General features: G+C 35.0%; 1 protein-coding gene, 1 non-coding gene and 1 pseudogene across 4 annotated transcripts; 2 read left to right on the forward strand and 1 right to left on the reverse strand.

Annotated features, from left to right (window-relative positions):
• The first annotated feature begins 8120 nt into the window (after positions 1-8120).
• LOC145133220 (callose synthase 12 pseudogene) lies at positions 8121-13944 on the forward strand (annotated as a pseudogene). Of its 2 annotated transcripts, XR_013718481.1 has the most exons (3): positions 8121-13515; positions 13593-13688; positions 13791-13944. The product of XR_013718481.1 is annotated as a callose synthase 12 pseudogene, transcript variant X1 (transcript). The 2 variants fall into 2 exon arrangements; XR_013718482.1 differs by lacking the exon at positions 13593-13688.
• Positions 11217-11294, forward strand: LOC145135120 (small nucleolar RNA J33). Its single transcript, XR_013719599.1, has one exon. It is a non-coding gene; the product is annotated as a small nucleolar RNA J33 (small nucleolar RNA).
• A 139-nt stretch (positions 13945-14083) lies between the features above and the next one.
• On the reverse strand, positions 14084-15255 carry LOC145133221 (uncharacterized). The gene is made up of 2 exons (XM_079068153.1): positions 15007-15255; positions 14084-14647 (listed from the first exon to the last, which is right to left on the reverse strand). The coding sequence occupies exons 1-2, from the start codon at positions 15070-15072 to the stop codon at positions 14234-14236; spliced, it is 480 nt and encodes a 159-aa protein (XP_078924279.1). The 5' UTR covers positions 15073-15255; the 3' UTR covers positions 14084-14233.
• Between the last annotated feature and the right edge of the window lie 3415 nt (positions 15256-18670).

Raw genomic sequence — 18670 nt, forward strand, 5'->3', positions numbered from 1 at the left:
GTTTATTTTAGCAAATAACTTATAAATATAAGGACCTAAAATGTAACGTTTTAAAAAGTAAACTCTTTGTACATAGAATGAATTTAAAAACTAAAAAACGTGGGTTCATAAACTTGCTGTAACTTACATATACAGAATTTTTGTTACCTTTTGAACTCTCTGTAACTTATATATAAAGAATTTTTATAAGCTTTTGAACTCTCTATTAACATAGCATTTATCAAATATGTCATTTTTTTTTGTATTTTAGTAATTTGTAATTAGTTAGTTACTTAGTTTATAAATTGACATGGTAAAAACTTAAATATTAAATACTTGTTGAAACATTCAATAATAAAATTTACGTCACAACAACAGTTTAAAATATTAGCAACAACAATCAAAATGAATTTGAAATCAAGTGTTTATATCCAAAATAACTGTTGAATTGGCAAAACAAACTTCCTTTATTTCATCTTTGACGCTCAAAATTATAAGCTTGCATAATAATTTTCTTATTTCAAAGAACATGTGTTCGTACTTCACATGTGGGGGATACAATATGTAAAAAAATTATAGTATGCCCCTTATTCGGGTTAATCGGGTTAGCCCGCAACCCGATTTTTTAAAAAAAATCAACCCTAAACCCGACCCTAAATGCAATTCGGGTATGTCGGGTTAACCCGAATGACCTGATTTAGAATTTTGACCCTATTAAACCCGACCCTAAGTACCTTATTTGGGTTTGGGTCGAGTCGGGTTAATCGGGTTCGGGTTTTTTTGACACCCCTACTAGCTATGATCAGTGGTGGCCTTGGGGCCATGCGTGCGGTGCGGTCGCACTAGGCCTCTGATTTTAGGGGGCCTCCGGATTTTGGAACAAATTTATAGTTATGGTGTTGGTATTTTTGTAAAAGACATTTTTGTGTGTTATCATTAAAGAAAATTAATCATATCGGTTAGTTATATATACAATGTAACATTTGTTTGGTATCTTGAACTCATTTTAATTATGAAAAAAAATCAAAAAAATCAAAATCTAATCATGAGTTTTAAAATTTATCACCAATTTAAGGAAGTTGTCTATATCCAGAGAAAAATGCAAATATGTTTTTAATATAAATTCTAGCAAATGATTTCATATTTTATAAAATACACTTTACCTAACAAAATTAATACAAAAAATCAAAATCTAATTATAAATTTTAAAAGATACTTTTCCCAAAAAAAAGTCTCGCTTTAAAATATTTGTCAACTACAAGGTAGGAAAATAAGATTGAAAGTGTGAAAGAAAATTGGATTCTAGCTCTTGAAATAATAGAAGTTTTGTATAAACTTGTTCATGAAGAGACTTATACAAAGATCAAAAGTGAAGCTATTTGTCTAGTATGCTTGAACGAGTCATCATTATAAAGACAATTATCGGCAAGTAATCACGTACCAATAAGTCATGTACGGCTTAGCGATCTCGATCGACAACCGCTCTTGAATGCGAAACATCCGAACTTTCATCATCGTGTATGTGCTGCACAACACTGAAGAACGTCAAGATGAATTCTTCGTGGTCATTGGAATCGAAATTCTTAAAGAAATCCATAAAAATATTTTTTAAGAGAGTATAAAGAAATGAATGCTTAGAATGTAAATGTTTAGATAAATGTTGTGTTTATATAGGTAATGTGTATATATTAAAAAAAATTAATATTTTCAAATTTTGGACCATTGAACGGCTACAAGGAAAGAAAGCTGCTTATTGGCCGTTCTCGCTCGTTTTAGCCAACACGAACCACCACGACCACGACCCACGATGAGGCACTAGGATGGTGTGCACGGTTGTGGTTCGTGGCCAACTAAACCACAAGACCCTTCGTCCTCAGTATACCGGATGGTCTAATTAGCATTATTTTTTTTGTATATTTGAACTAGGGGTGGAATTGGTACGGTACCAATTCATTTTTCTCTAAACCATGTACCGTACCAACTATAATTGGAATAAAAAAATTTCTACCGGTACCGTACCAAGTATACTTGGTATCAATTTATTTGGCTACCAACATGTTTGGTTGGTACAAATTGGTAATGATATATATCAACTTCTTTTAATTTTCTATTGTAACATTTAAAAATAAACAAAGACATCGGGATTTTGATGTTTAGTATAATAGTTACGTAGTTCTTTTTGTTTACAAAAGAATTCTACTAAAATAAAGACATCGGGATTTTAATGTTTAGTATAGAAATTAGTTACGTAGTTCTTTTTGTTTACAAAAGAATTATACTAAAGTAACGCTAAAGTAACGTTTTAATTTTGTGTTTTAACGTGGTAATAACTATCGACTAATACAATCAAATGACTAATATAATGTTATTAAAACTGTAAACACTAAACACAATTAATAGTTGAAATATACGATTTCATTTATATATATATATATATATATATATATATATATATATAATTGGTTGGTACGGTATTACCATGGTATTCAAATTTTTGTACCATTACCGTACCAACATTGATCAATTGGTACGGTACTACTAACCAAACATGTTGGCTACCAAATATATTGGATACCAAGTTTATTGGTTCGGTTGGTAACATGTTGGTTGGTTTTCCGTGGTACAATTTTGCCAGCCCTAATTTGAACACGCAAGATAAACATCCTATTGTACCTAGCTATGATCAGTGGTGGCCTTGGGGCCATGCGTGCGGTGCGGTCGCACTAGGCCTTTGATTTTAGGGGGCCTCCGGATTTTGGAACAATCTTATAGTTATGGTGTTGGTATTTTTGTAAAAGACATTTTTGTGTGTTATCATTAAAGAAAATTAGTCATATCGGTTAGTTATATATACAATGTAACATTTGTTTGGTATCTTGAACTCATTTTAATTATGAAAAAAAAATTAAAAAAATCAAAATCTAATCATGAGTTTTAAAATTTATCACCAATTTAAGGAATTTGTCTATATATCCAGAGAAAAATACAAATATGTTTTTAATATAAATTCTAACAAATGATTTCATATTTTATAAAATACACTTTACCTAAAACAAATTAATACAAAAAATCAAAATCTAATTATAAATTCTAAAAGATACTTTTCCAAAAAAAAAGTCTCATTTTAAAATCTTTGTCAACTACAAGGTAGGAAAATAAGATTGAAAGTGTGAAAGAAATTTGGATTCTCGCTCTTGAAATAATAGAAGTTTTGTATAAACTTGTTCATGAAGAGACTTATACAAAGATCAAAAGTGAAGCTATTTGTCTAGTATGCTTGAACGAGTCATCATTATAAAGACAATTATCGGCAAAGTAATCACGTACCAATAAGTCATGTACGGCTTAGCGATCTCGATCGACAACCGCTCTTGAATGCGAAACATCCGAACTTTCATCATCGTGTATGTGCTGCACAACACTGAAGAACGTCAAGATGAATTCTTCGTGGTCATTGGAATCGAAATTCTTAAAGAAATCCATAAAAATATTTTTTAAGAGAGTATAAAGAAATGAATGCTTTGAATGTAAATGTTTAGATAAATGTTGTGTTTATATAGGTAATGTGTATATATTAAAAAAAATTAATATTTTCAAATTTTGGACCATTGAACGGCTACAAGGAAAGAAAGCTGCTTATTGGCCGTTCTCGCTCGTTTTAGCCAACACGAACCACCACGACCACGACCCACGATGAGGCACTAGGATGGTGTGCACGGTTGTGGTTCGTGGCCAACTAAACCACAAGACCCTTCGTCCTCAGTATACCGGATGGTCTAATTAGCATTATTTTTTTTGTATATTTGAACTAGGGGTGGAATTGGTACGGTACCAATTCATTTTTCTCTAAACCATGTACCGTACCAACTATAATTGGAATAAAAAAATTTCTACCGGTACCGTACCAAGTATACTTGGTATCAATTTATTTGGCTACCAACATGTTTGGTTGGTACAAATTGGTAATGATATATATCAACTTCTTTTAATTTTCTATTGTAACATTTAAAAATAAGCAAAGACATCGGGATTTTGATGTTTAGTATAATAGTTACGTAGTTCTTTTTGTTTACAAAAGAATTCTACTAAAATAAAGACATCGGGATTTTAATGTTTAGTATAGAAATTAGTTACGTAGTTCTTTTTGTTTACAAAAGAATTATACTAAAGTAACGCTAAAGTAACGTTTTAATTTTGTGTTTTAACGTGGTAATAACTATCGACTAATACAATCAAATGACTAATATAATGTTATTAAAACTGTAAACACTAAACACAATTAATAGTTGAAATATACGATTTCATTATATATATATATATATATATATATATATATATATATATATATATATATATATATATAATTGGTTGGTACGGTATTACCATGGTATTCAAATTTTTGTACCATTACCGTACCAACATTGATCAATTGGTACGGTACTACTAACCAAACATGTTGGCTACCAAATATATTGGATACCAAGTTTATTGGTTCGGTTGGTAACATGTTGGTTGGTTTTCCGTGGTACAATTTTGCCAGCCCTAATTTGAACACGCAAGATAAACATCCTATTGTACCTACCTATGATCAGTGGTGGCCTTGGGGCCATGCGTGCGGTGCGGTCGCACTAGGCCTTTGATTTTAGGGGGCCTCCGGATTTTGGAACAAATTTATAGTTATGGTGTTGGTATTTTTGTAAAAGACATTTTTGTGTGTTATCATTAAAGAAAATTAGTCATATCGGTTAGTTATATATACAATGTAACATTTGTTTGGTATCTTGAACTCATTTTAATTATGAAAAAAAAATAAAAAAAATCAAAATCTAATCATGAGTTTTAAAATTTATCACCAATTTAAGGAATTTGTATATATATCCAGAGAAAAATACAAATATGTTTTTAATATAAATTCTAACAAATGATTTCATATTTTATAAAATACACTTTACCTAAAACAAATTAATACAAAAAATCAAAATCTAATTATAAATTCTAAAAGATACTTTTCCAAAAAAAAAAGTCTCGTTTTAAAATCTTTGTCAACTACAAGGTAGGAAAATAAGATTGAAAGTGTGAAAGAAAATTGGATTCTAGCTCTTGAAATAATAGAAGTTTTGTATAAACTTGTTCATGAAGAGACTTATACAAAGATCAAAAGTGAAGCTATTTGTCTAGTATGCTTGAACGAGTCATCATTATAAAGACAATTATCGGCAAAGTAATCACGTACCAATAAGTCATGTACGGCTTAGCGATCTCGATCGACAACCGCTCTTGAATGCGAAACATCCGAACTTTCATCATCGTGTATGTGCTGCACAACACTGAAGAACGTCAAGATGAATTCTTCGTGGTCATTGGAATCGAAATTCTTAAAGAAATCCATAAAAATATTTTTTAAGAGAGTATAAAGAAATGAATGCTTTGAATGTAAATGTTTAGATAAATGTTGTGTTTATATAGGTAATGTGTATATATTAAAAAAAATTAATATTTTCAAATTTTGGACCATTGAACGGCTACAAGGAAAGAAAGCTGCTTATTGGCCGTTCTCGCTCGTTTTAGCCAACACGAACCACCACGACCACGACCCACGATGAGGCACTGGGATGGTGTGCACGGTTGTGGTTCGTGGCCAACTAAACCACAAGACCCTTCGTCCTCAGTATATCGGATGGTCTAATTAGCATTATTTTTTTTGTATATTTGAACTAGGGGTGGAATTGGTACGGTACCAATTCATTTTTCTCTAAACCATGTACCGTACCAACTATAATTGGAATAAAAAAATTTCTACCGGTACCGTACCAAGTATACTTGGTATCAATTTATTTGGCTACCAACATGTTTGGTTGGTACAAATTGGTAATGATATATACCAACTTCTTTTAATTTTCTATTGTAACATTTAAAAATAAGCAAAGACATCGGGATTTTGATGTTTAGTATAATAGTTACGTAGTTCTTTTTGTTTACAAAAGAATTCTACTAAAATAAAGACATCGGGATTTTAATGTTTAGTATAGAAATTAGTTACGTAGTTCTTTTTGTTTACAAAAGAATTATACTAAAGTAACGCTAAAGTAACGTTTTAATTTTGTGTTTTAACGTGGTAATAACTATCGACTAATACAATCAAATGACTAATATAATGTTATTAAAACTGTAAACACTAAACACAATTAATAGTTGAAATATACGATTTCATTTATATATATATATATATATATATATATATATAATTGGTTGGTACGGTATTACCATGGTATTCAAATTTTTGTACCATTACCGTACCAACATTGATCAATTGGTACGGTACTACTAACCAAACATGTTGGCTACCAAATATATTGGATACCAAGTTTATTGGTTCGGTTGGTAACATGTTGGTTGGTTTTCCGTGGTACAATTTTGCCAGCCCTAATTTGAACACGCAAGATAAACATCCTATTGTACCTACCTATGATCAGTGGTGGCCTTGGGGCTATGCGTGCGGTGCAGTCGCACTAGGCCTTTGATTTTAGGGGGCCTCCGGATTTTGGAACAAATTTATAGTTATGGTGTTAGTATTTTTGTAAAAGACATTTTTGTGTGTTATCATTAAAAAAAATTAGTCATATCGGTTAGTTATATATACAATGTAACATTTGTTTGGTATCTTGAACTCATTTTAATTATGAAAAAAAAAATAAAAAAAATCAAAATCTAATCATGAGTTTTAAAATTTATCACCAATTTAAGGAATTTGTCTATATATCCAGAGAAAAATACAAATATGTTTTTAATATAAATTCTAACAAATGATTTCATATTTTATAAAATACACTTTACCTAAAACAAATTAATACAAAAAATCAAAATCTAATTATAAATTCTAAAAGATACTTTTCCAAAAAAAAAGTCTCGTTTTAAAATCTTTGTCAACTACAAGGTAGGAAAATAAGATTGAAAGTGTGAAAGAAAATTGGATTCTAGCTCTTGAAATAATAGAAGTTTTGTATAAACTTGTTCATGAAGAGACTTATACAAAGATCAAAAGTGAAGCTATTTGTCTAGTAGAGTATGAACTTTGCAGATTTGATTTTATAATTTGACTGGTTATATGGTATCATATATTGGCTAAAGTATAAACTTGAACAAACAAACAACTTCTTGATAATATTGATTATGAAAGTGTAATAGATGAATTTGTTTCTAAAAATGCTAGAAAATCGTGTTTAGAAAATAGTAATCCAATAACTTTTTTTTAAAGTTGTTTGTAGCAGTTACACCTTATTACTAATGAGTGAAGACATAATATTATGGTGGTGAATTTACCATATGTTTGTTAGCAAATTTAAGTTTTGAATTTAACGGTAGCAAAATTACTTAACAATTTTTAAAAAAATAAAAATAAAAACAAAAATAAAAATAAAATAAAATTATGGAGCCTCATTTTGATTATCGTACAAGACCTCCGAAATGTCAGGACCGGCCTGACTATGATTATGATTCTACATTGTAATTGGCAGGTCATTAATCTCTATTATTCAAATGCTAAGAGATTTTTATGTAACAAATTAATAGATTTCTTATCATATATGGAGTCATATTGATATTTGATACTAGTTTATGCATTAGTATATAGAGTGTAGATCTTTAACCGTTATAATATATCCAGTCACTTTAGTCCTTGTTTTCTATACTCTGTATAGAGTCGAAAAGACTTCTTTAATTATGAAGATCGGGTTTTAATGGGTTTTGCAATCATCAAATAAAATAAGATAATTGTCTATATATAGATTTGGAAAACCTCGTACATTTTTTGAAACAAAGATCGGAATTTCTCTATCATAGATATGAGTATAATTGTCCATCTATAATATTTTCATGGAAATATCAAAATATTCGATATATATATCAGCTTTTTTTTTTTTTTTTTTTTTTTTTTTTAAATCGAGTTGAAGAGGCAACTTTTGAACACATACAGAGAAGGTTGCCATTTGGAAATCCACTGAGCATGAGGTCATGTGGGTAGTGCCTGGTTTGAATGTCTATTTACTGTAATACCCTCACGTTTTTAAATCGAAAAAAATTCCATCACGCGCTCACGCGCCTCTGCCTTCACCTTCGGCTTCTCTTCTTTCCTGCAGGTTTACGTTACCACCCTCAGAAATCACTCACTCTCTTTCTCTCTCTCTCCGCATTGTGCTTTCTCTCTCTAAAACCCTCCACAGTAGTCATTCAAAAGTTTGTGATTTTGACTTCAATTACTAGTACAGATCCATATGGCCACAAGGCAGCGTCCTCCGCCGTCAGCACCGCCGCATCGTTCACCGGCACGCAACGCATCTGCTGAAACCTCTTACAACATAATCCCAATCCACAACCTTCTCGCTGACCATCCGTCCCTTCGTTTTCCGGAAGTACGCGCAGCCACCGCTGCTTTACGCGCCGTTGGAGACCTCCGTAAACCACCTTTTGTTCCATGGCAGCAACACTACGACCTTCTGGACTGGCTCGGCGCCTTCTTTGGTTTCCAAGCCGCCAATGTCTCAAACCAACGCGAACACCTTGTCCTCCATCTCGCCAACGCTCAGATGCGACTGCAGCCACCGCCGGACAATGTCGACACCTTAGATCCCTCCGTTCTCCGCCGTTTTCGGCGTAAACTTCTCAGCAACTACACTCACTGGTGCTCGTTCATTGGCCGTAAATCTAACATCTGGATCTCCGACTCACGTCGCGAATTCTCCGCCACCGACCACCGCCGTGAGCTCCTCTACGTGGCGCTTTACCTACTTATTTGGGGCGAGTCCGCCAATCTACGGTTTATTCCTGAATGCCTCTGTTATATATTCCATCACATGGCGATGGAATTGAACAGAATACTCGAAGATTACATCGATGAGAACACAGGTAGGCCTGTTTTACCTTCCATATCAGGGGAAAATGCCTTTCTGAATCGTATCGTTACGCCAATTTACGAAACTGTTAAGGCTGAGGTAGAAAACAGCCACAATGGAACCGCACCACATTCAAATTGGCGAAATTACGATGACATTAACGAGTATTTCTGGAGTAGAAGGTGTTTCGACAAACTAAAATGGCCAATCGATAACGGAAGCAACTTTTTCGTAACAACCAGTAAAGGTAAAAGGGTCGGGAAAACCGGATTTGTCGAGCAGAGATCGTTCCTGAACTTGTTTAGGAGCTTCGATAAGCTATGGATCATGTTAATTTTGTTTCTACAGGCTGCAATTATAGTTTCCTGGGAAGAAGATTATCCATGGCAGGCATTAGGGGATAAAGACACTCGCGCTAGGGTTCTGACAGTTTTCATCACTTGGAGCGTATTACGCTTCATACAATCTCTGCTCGATGCTGGAATGCAGTATAAACTAGTTTCTCGAGAAACATTATGGCTTGCCGTTCGTATGATTTTGAAGATCGTCGTTTCCGCCGCCTGGACCATCATTTTCGTGGTGTTTTACGCCAAGATTTGGAATCAGAAAAACAATGATCGCCGGTGGTCTGCCGCCGCTAACAGGCAAGTCGTGACTTTTCTAGAGGTTGCTTTCGTTTTCATCACCCCCGAGCTTCTATCCCTAGCTCTCTTCGTTCTCCCATGGATTCGCAACTTCCTTGAAAACACAAACTGGCGAATCTTTTACATAATCACATGGTGGTTTCAGAGCAGAAGCTTCGTAGGCCGTGGACTCCGCGAAGGTCTAGTGGATAACATAAAGTATTCTCTCTTCTGGATCTTCGTTCTCTCCACCAAATTCATCTTCAGTTACTTCTTACAAATCCAACCAATGATCCAACCCACAAAAGATCTCTTAAACCTTCAAGATGTAACATACGAATGGCACCAATTCTTCGGAAACAGCAACCGATTTGCAGTTGGGCTTCTCTGGTTACCTGTGATCTTGATTTACTTAATGGATTTACAGATCTGGTACTCAATTTACTCTTCCATTGTTGGAATGGCAGTTGGATTGTTCAACCATTTGGGCGAAATCCGAAACATCCAACAACTAAGACTCCGATTCCAGTTCTTCGCAAGTGCAATGCAATTCAATCTCATGCCCCAAGAACAAATGTTAACTTCACGAGGCTCTCTCAAGACTAAATTCAAAGACGCTGTTCACAGATTGAAATTACGATACGGGTTCGGGAGACCTTTCAAGAAACTCGAATCAAACCAAATCGAAGCTCACAAATTCGCGTTAGTATGGAACGAAATCATCTCAACATTTCGTGAAGAAGATATAATCAGTGACCATGAAGTTGAGTTACTTGAATTGCCTCAAAATAGTTGGAATGTTAGTGTGATCCGTTGGCCATGTTTATTATTATGCAATGAACTGCTTCTTGCTCTTGGTCAAGCTAAAGAATTGGTGGATGCCCCTGACAAATGGCTTTGGTACAAAATGGCGAAGAATGAGTACAGAAGGTGCGCTGTAATCGAGGCTTACGATAGCGTGAGACACTTGCTGCTCACGATAGTAAAGGTAAACACTCCCGAACACTCGGTTATCTCAACTTTCTTTCAAGAAATCGATAACGCGATCAAAATCGAAAAGTTCACAAAGACTTTCAACATGCTTGCACTTCCAAAGATCCACACGAAGACAATCGTTCTTGTGAATCTTTTAACAAACCCCACGAAAGATTTAAACAAAATCGTGAACACCCTCCAAGCATTATACGAGATTTCCACACGGGATTTCTTTAAAGATAAACGGGGTATGGATCAATTGAAAGAAGACGGATTAGCCCCTCACTTGTCAGAAACCGGGCTCCTTTTCGAGAATGCTATTGAGTTGCCCGATTTGGATAACGAAAGCTTCTATCGACAGGCGAGACGATTTCACACAATTCTTACATCCCGGGACGCGATGAACAATGTCCCGGTGAACCTCGAGGCGAGACGTAGGATCGCGTTTTTTAGCAACTCGTTGTTTATGAACATGCCACATGCTCCACAAGTTGAAAAAATGATGGCGTTTAGTGTCTTGACACCTTACTACAATGAAGAAGTCGTGTACAATAAAGAACAACTTAGAACCGAGAACGAAGATGGTGTTTCCACTCTTTATTATTTGCAGACGATTTACGCGGATGAATGGAAAAACTTTTTACAAAGAATGAAACGCGAAGGGATGAAATCGGAATCGGAATTGTGGACGGATAAACTCCGCGAGCTTCGAATGTGGGCATCGTATCGCGGTCAAACACTTGCCCGGACTGTGCGAGGAATGATGTATTACTATCGCGCATTGAAAATGCTCGCGTTTCTTGATTCCGCCGCCGAGATCGACATCCACGAAGGCTCCCGGGAACTCACCGCCATGAGCCGCCAACACCGTGGCGGCGGCGGCGGCGGTGGTGGTGGTGATGACGGTACGGTTTTCATGAAATACACGTATGTCGTCGCGTGTCAAATCTACGGTACACAAAAGTCGAAAAAGGATCCACACGCAGATGAGATTTTGTATTTGATGAAAAACAACAAAGCGCTACGTGTCGCCTACGTGGATGAGGTACCCGGGCGTGACAAAACCGAGAAAACCGAGTATTTTTCGGTTCTCGTGAAATACGATCGGGAATTCGAAAAAGAGGTTGAGATTTACCGGGTGAAATTACCCGGCCCGTTGAAGCTCGGGGAAGGAAAGCCGGAGAACCAAAACCACGCGATAATTTTCACCCGAGGAGATGCAGTTCAAACAATCGACATGAACCAAGACAACTACTTCGAAGAAGCGTTAAAAATCCGAAACCTTCTAGAAGAATACCGACAATATTACGGTATCCGTAAGCCAACAATCCTAGGAGTCCGCGAAAACATCTTCACGGGGTCCGTTTCGTCGCTCGCGTGGTTCATGTCGGCTCAAGAAACAAGCTTCGTGACATTGGGCCAACGGGTGTTAGCCAACCCGTTGAAAATCCGTTTACATTACGGACACCCGGATGTGTTCGATCGGTTTTGGTTCATGACACGTGGAGGGATTAGCAAAGCTTCGAGGCTAATCAACTTAAGTGAAGACATTTTCGCAGGGTTTAATTGCACGTTACGTGGCGGAAACGTGACACACCATGAATACATCCAAGTTGGCAAAGGACGCGATGTCGGATTAAACCAAGTCTCAATGTTTGAAGCAAAAGTCGCAAGTGGAAACGGCGAACAAGTGTTGAGCCGGGATGTATACCGGTTAGGCCACCGACTCGATTTCTTCCGGATGTTATCGTTTTACTTCACAACCATTGGATTCTTTTTCAACACCTTGATGATTTCTTTAACGGTTTACGCGTTTTTGTGGGGCCGATTGTATCTCGCGCTTAGTGGAGTTGAAAATTCCGTGTCCCGTAACGCAAACACAAATACCGCGCTCGGGACGATTTTGAACCAACAGTTTATCGTCCAGCTCGGGATTTTCACCGCGTTACCGATGATAATCGAGAACTCACTTGAACTCGGGTTTTTATCTGCAATTTGGGATTTTATCACAATGCAATTACAATTATCATCGGTTTTTTTCACCTTCTCGTTGGGCACCCGGGCGCATTACTTCGGGCGGACGATTCTTCACGGTGGAGCGAAATACCGGGCAACCGGGCGGGGGTTTGTGGTCGAGCACAAATCCTTCGCGGATAATTACCGGTTATACGCGCGTAGTCATTTCATTAAAGCAATCGAGCTCGGGTTAATTCTCACTGTCTACGCGGGATACAGTCCGGTTGCTAAAAACTCATTTACTTACATCGCGTTAACAATCTCAAGCTGGTTTTTGGTTTTCTCTTGGATTATGGCTCCATTCATTTTCAATCCTTCCGGTTTCGATTGGTTGAAAACGGTTTACGATTATGACGATTTCATGAACTGGATATGGTTTCGCGGGGGCGTTTTCGTAAAATCCGAACAATGTTGGGAAAAATGGTGGGATGAGGAGCAAGATCATTTACGGACAACGGGTATTTTCGGGAAGGTGATTGAAATCGTTTTGGATTTACGGTTTTTCTTTTTCCAATACGGGATTGTTTACCAATTGGGTATTGCGGGGAATAGTAAAAGCATCGCGGTTTATTTACTTTCTTGGATTTATATTTTGGTGGCGTTTGTGATTTACTCGATTATAACATACGCGAGGGATAAATATGGTGCTAAAGAACATATCTACTATCGATTGGTTCAATTTCTGGTTATAATTCTCGGGGTGCTGATAATTATTGGGTTGGTTGAGTTTACGGATTTTGAGTTTCTTGATTTGTTCACGAGTTTGTTGGCGTTTGTTCCAACTGGTTGGGGGTTTGTTTCGATTGCACAAGTTTTTAGGCCGGTTTTGGAGAAAACTAGGATTTGGGGGACAGTTGTTTCGGTTGCAAGGACTTATGATATCATGTTTGGAGTGATTGTTTTGAGTCCAGTTGCGTTTTTGTCATGGATGCCTGGGTTTCAATCGATGCAAACAAGGATTTTGTTTAATGATGCGTTTAGTCGTGGGTTGCAGATTTTCAAGATTATTGTTGGGAAGAAATCTAAAGCATGAGGTAATATTATTATTTTGATAGTATTTTACAATTACTCTTGAAGTTTTTCACATGTGAATTTTCTGTGTTTTGTGTAGGAACAACTTTGGATTAGATACATATGTTTTGATATGTAGAGTTTGTATGGTTTGTGTAAAGTGGAGTTTCAGTTTCTGTTAGTTATGCAAAAAGATGTATGTTTGTTTATGACTTTTTTTACATACTTTAATCTTTAAGGGACTATTTTTGTTTAGAAAAGGACAATAATTGGTTGATTTTTGTGAAATGTTTTGCAGGTTTTTGAGGATTAACATGAAGGGGAAGTAGATGATGATATGATAAAGTAGAGAATTTTGAGGTACCTGTAGTGAATGCTTGCTATGTTAGATTAACAAATATTTTTATGCATGTCTTTGGTTTTATGAAAAGTATGTTGGCTTACTGATTGAATGGTTTTTATGCTACGTAGACACCAAAAAATATATTTTCATACAACAATTTTGGTCCATGTGGTTGTTCAGAAAAGGTATTTTCTTCAATAGTTTCCTAATTTGGATCAAAACTAAAACTTTTGAACAAACTCAGGGAGCAAAAACGAAATATTTACATGTGGATATTGTTGGTTGTTTTGCATCTTATATGTATATATGTACAAAAAAAAAACAGTAACCTAAATTGCTACTTAGGGCACAAGTAAAAGCACTACTGTAATTCAGAAGAATCATCAACAATATCAAACTTATCGAACAAGTTTTAACCGTTCAAACATTTTATTTGCTTCTTCGGTTGGATCTTCCTTTTTAGAGGTAGTCGAATTTATGTTTGGAGGGTCCGGTAAACTGCTAGAATCAGTGTCCTTCAAGGGTAAAACCGGAATTTTCTGAGTTGATTTGACGGTTGGAAGGTTGTTTAACCAGAAAAAAGACACTTCTACCCCCGGAGGCAAATTGATATTATCAAATCGGGATTGAATGCTCAAGTAATGAGACTCATCGGCTGACTCAAGAATCTCAAACATATAATCCCCATCATAATCTAAATCAAAATCATCATCTACATCATCCACATTATCCATCATCTCATCATCATCATCATCATCATGGTATGACATATCTGAGTTTAAAGATCCAGATGTGCCAGCTTCACTGGTAGGCTGCATAACACCAAATTAGCAAAATTCTAGAAAAAAAGAAAATAGCAATCCAATTGAAAACAAGTACGATTACTAATTTTGATTATTGTGTTTCAGATAATATAATACTTGATTTTAGAAAAAGAAAAAAGAAAAAACTCTATTGAAAATTCGATTGCCAACGAACAGTAGTAATCGGAACATACTAGCAACCATTTGCAAAAGCGAAGGCATTATTAAATTTAGGTCTACCACATATTTATACAATTTTTATAAATTTTCCAAGTGTTGCTTGTTTGTTAATCGAAGGGAGAATAAAACATGCATTAATTAAGTAAACCAAATGACCTAATTAATTGAACATCTGTGACTATATATACCTCTTCGTGTTTAACGTTCTTTACAATCGAATTATCGCACTCCATCATGTCGATTTCAACTTCCATAGCAAGTGGTGTGATCAGATCAAATAAAAACCCTGGAGTTTAAATAGAAAAACGCCAAGGAATTCTAAGAGGAATTTCAAAATTCCATATCCGGAGAAAGGAGAGAATTTATGGACGTGTGGGTTGAGTTCTATTCGCGCTCGTCGCTAACCTACGCATGCAGCCTAGCGGCGCTGATTTTTTCCCTTTGCTTGCTCACCAATCTAAACTACAAACATTTACGTTTACTATTTTGTGCAAATTCTTAGATTTTATTTTATTTTATTTATTATTTTTTCAGTTTAACCATGAAAATAATATTTTTTTTTTCTTTTTATTTTCAAAAAACCACTATATAAAACTTTGAATTATGTACAAACCAGTGTAAATTACATAAATTGTCTTGTATATTTTGAAAAATTTATGTGTTTGGTCTCTATTTTTATTATTTATTTATTTACTAGGTGTGAAACCCATGTATTACATGGGTTTATTTAAAAAAAAAAAATATGAAATCTTAGCAATTTGAAAAGTTTGAATTTATAAGAAATTTTTTGAATTATTAAAATTAATGAGGTTTTAATTTATTGAATACATTACATATATAAACCCTTTCAAATAAATACCTTACATATATATTACCTTACATATTAAAATGTGGAATTTTAATTTAATAAAATGAAAAATACAATAAAATGACAAGTGGAAAATAGAAAATTCAAAAATTCTAGAAAATGCCATGTGTCCAAATGAAGGAGAAGAGAACATGTGACAAAAAGTTCTTTATTTATTAGGGAGGATTTATTAACTCGGATCATGCCAATGTATGTTTTTGTCACGTTGTTGGTCCTTGCCTCATATAAAAAAAACTATTTTCCCCTTTACCATTTTGTTTTTTTTTAAATAAATATTGAAATAATATAATCCATAGGGACCTTTCCACAACCCTTTAATCTCTCTCTCTCTCTCTCTCTCTCTCTCTCTCTCTCTCTCTCTCTCTCTCTCTCTCTCTCTCTCTCTCTCTCTCTCTCTCTCTCTCTCTCAAATTAGATTAGAGGTCCAAATCAACATGAACCATACCTCGTCCATGGGAACTTAATATGTTTATCTCTCCTCCATCCCTACGAAACTTATATATTCATCTTCAAGAGAGGTATAATATTCTCATCGTTATCATCTCGGGCGAACCATATCTCTCCCCTATCCATGCGTGTGAACTCCGGTAGAGGAGATGAACCAGTAGAGGTGTTCGTTTTGATGGATCAATTCGATCCGATCCAATCAAGTGAATCCAGATTGATTTTGGTTTTCAAAATATAGATCTGAATAGTCTAAAGTAAACTTAAATCCATCCAAATCAACGAATGGTGTGTTTGATTTGGCTTCTAATCGGGTCGAAAGATAGACTGCGTCCAAAAAAATCCAATTGACATGTTTGATTTGGCTTCTAAAATGTTGGACTCAGTCCATGAAAGATCACTGATTCGGTCCCGTCTCCAACATTGAAGGTCACGGGACAAACATTGGACAAAAAGCGAGAATTCCCGTTATGGCCTAATCCATTGTCGCCTCTACATAAAATAAAAACAGAAAAAAAAAAGATCGATTTGATATCTCCTCTTACTCTACAGACGGAACTCCACAACCTCTGTAGTCTTCCTCCGACCATGCAACCTCCGACCACCATTCCTCCGACTCAGGTACAAAAACCGATTCCGCAGATTAGCCTATTCATTTTTTCTTTTTCATTTTTTTTTTCTAAACATTATTTTGTGCCACTGAACATGATTTTGTGCGAAAAATATGTGTATTTCTCATAAAAACATATTTACTTGTGTGTATGAGAAAAATGTGTGTATTTATGTGTATTTCCACATGAAAACAACCCCTTATGTGTATGTTTGTGTGATTACGAATGTATGGTCCACATATATACGATTACGAATTGAAGCAGGAAAAATGAGAACCACACCTGAATATATAAATTATAAGTGCCAACTAGTTTGTTAAATGAGTTAAAAATCTGTTGGTTTAGCCTTTTTCTAGTTTCATAAATAAGTAATAATCAAATATAGCACATAATTGTTAATGACATTAGCCTTTTTCTAGTTTCATAAATAAGTAATAATCAAATATAGCACATAATTGTTAATGACATAACTAAATAAAGGTTGATACATATATACATATACAAGTAGCAAAATTTTATTTTTATGTGTATATTTGTATGTATGTATGTATATTTGTGTGCATTCGAAATCAGCCCCTTATGTGTATGTTTGTTTCTTGATCTTGCTCTATATGTAACATTTTTATCATTCATTTATTCATTAGACATGGCAGAAAAAAGAGGTAGAGCCGGGTTGTCTTTGGATATTGTGAACAAAAGTTTTCTTGAAACACGTATACAAGAACTAGCAAGTAACGGTCGGGAGGGTAGTGGCGTAACGGTCAAGAGGGTAGTTGCATGAAAGGAACCTCATGGAATGTAGTAGCCGAAATACTAAAAAATGAACATAACTTTGTAGTTGACAAAAAAACAAATGAAATATTGTTATATGTACTTGAAAAACAAGTATGAAGTTTGTTTGAAGTTCAAAAAAAAAAAGAACTAGGAATCTTTACAATCCTAAAACAAACACGTCTCATATGACAAAGGAAAAATGGCAAGTGGAGGAGAATGTATTCTTTTATTTTAAAGCACATGATTATTTTGTTTTATAAGTTTGATAATATTAATAATTTTTTCAAAGAGTTGAACAAGATGGTTGACAAATTAAAAAGTATGCCCCTCCTTTTCCCAGATCTATGCACCTAATTATTTAATTGTTTGACGGGGCGACCTCCACCGATTGTCATAGTTAGGGACCATCTTCAACACTTCTTCTTACCACCGAAGTGTTTACTACAAATGATTTTGAGGATATCGAGATGGAAGACCCATGCATATCTCAACCTCAGCCTCAACATTACCCCCACCTACAAGTAAAAAAATCCTTTGGTCAGTCAAAAAAGAAGGGAGGAAAACGAAATGCACCCAAGGACACACTAGATGATGACTTAAGAGAAGTTGGCAAGGAAATTGTCCAGGTTGCACAGTCGTTCGCACAAACAAATAATCTTAACAAGGAGATGGATGAATGTATGGAGAAGTTGGAAGGCTTGGAGTGGGGAAAATTTTATCCAAAATACACCACTGTTCTTATCATATTTGCTGAAAATTTTGGTATAAGGAAATTTGGATTACTTGGTTGACTTTAATATGACTTTAAGATCTTTTTGGATTTATGTGTTATGAATTTATGTTATGGTTCATGTTATGGATTTTTATGTTTAGGATCGTTAGGTTTTATGGATTTATATGTTATGGATTCTTATGAGTTATGTTTAGGATTGTTATATGTTATCTATTTTTATGTAATAGATTTATGTTATGGATTTTTATGTAATTTATATTTAACAGTTAACCGGTCACATATGGATAAAGAAGAGGAATTTTTTGCTTTCCTTATACTATTGTGGTCTTGGTTGAATTTTTTGCCCTTACTTTCTTTTTCAATAGGACTACTTGGATAGCACAGCTTCTCGCTCGATAGGCTGACCTTAAGGACACTATTCT

The sequence above is a fragment of the Lactuca virosa genome, chromosome 8 (assembly GCF_052849685.1).
Source record: "Lactuca virosa cultivar CGN04683 chromosome 8, Lactuca_virosa_CGN04683_v6, whole genome shotgun sequence".
Taxonomy (NCBI): Eukaryota; Viridiplantae; Streptophyta; class Magnoliopsida; order Asterales; family Asteraceae; genus Lactuca; species Lactuca virosa.

What these genes read in the sequence shown, in the direction of transcription:
- LOC145133221 (XM_079068153.1), bottom strand. Translation starts at nt 15,072, where the DNA reads ATGGAAGTTGAAATCGACATGATGGAGTGCGATAATTCGATTGTAAAG. An exon ending in AGAACGTTAAACACGAAGAG is followed by an intron (nt 14,648 to 15,006) that starts GTATATATAGTC and finishes GGTGTTATGCAG; the next exon opens with CCTACCAGTGAAGCTGGCAC.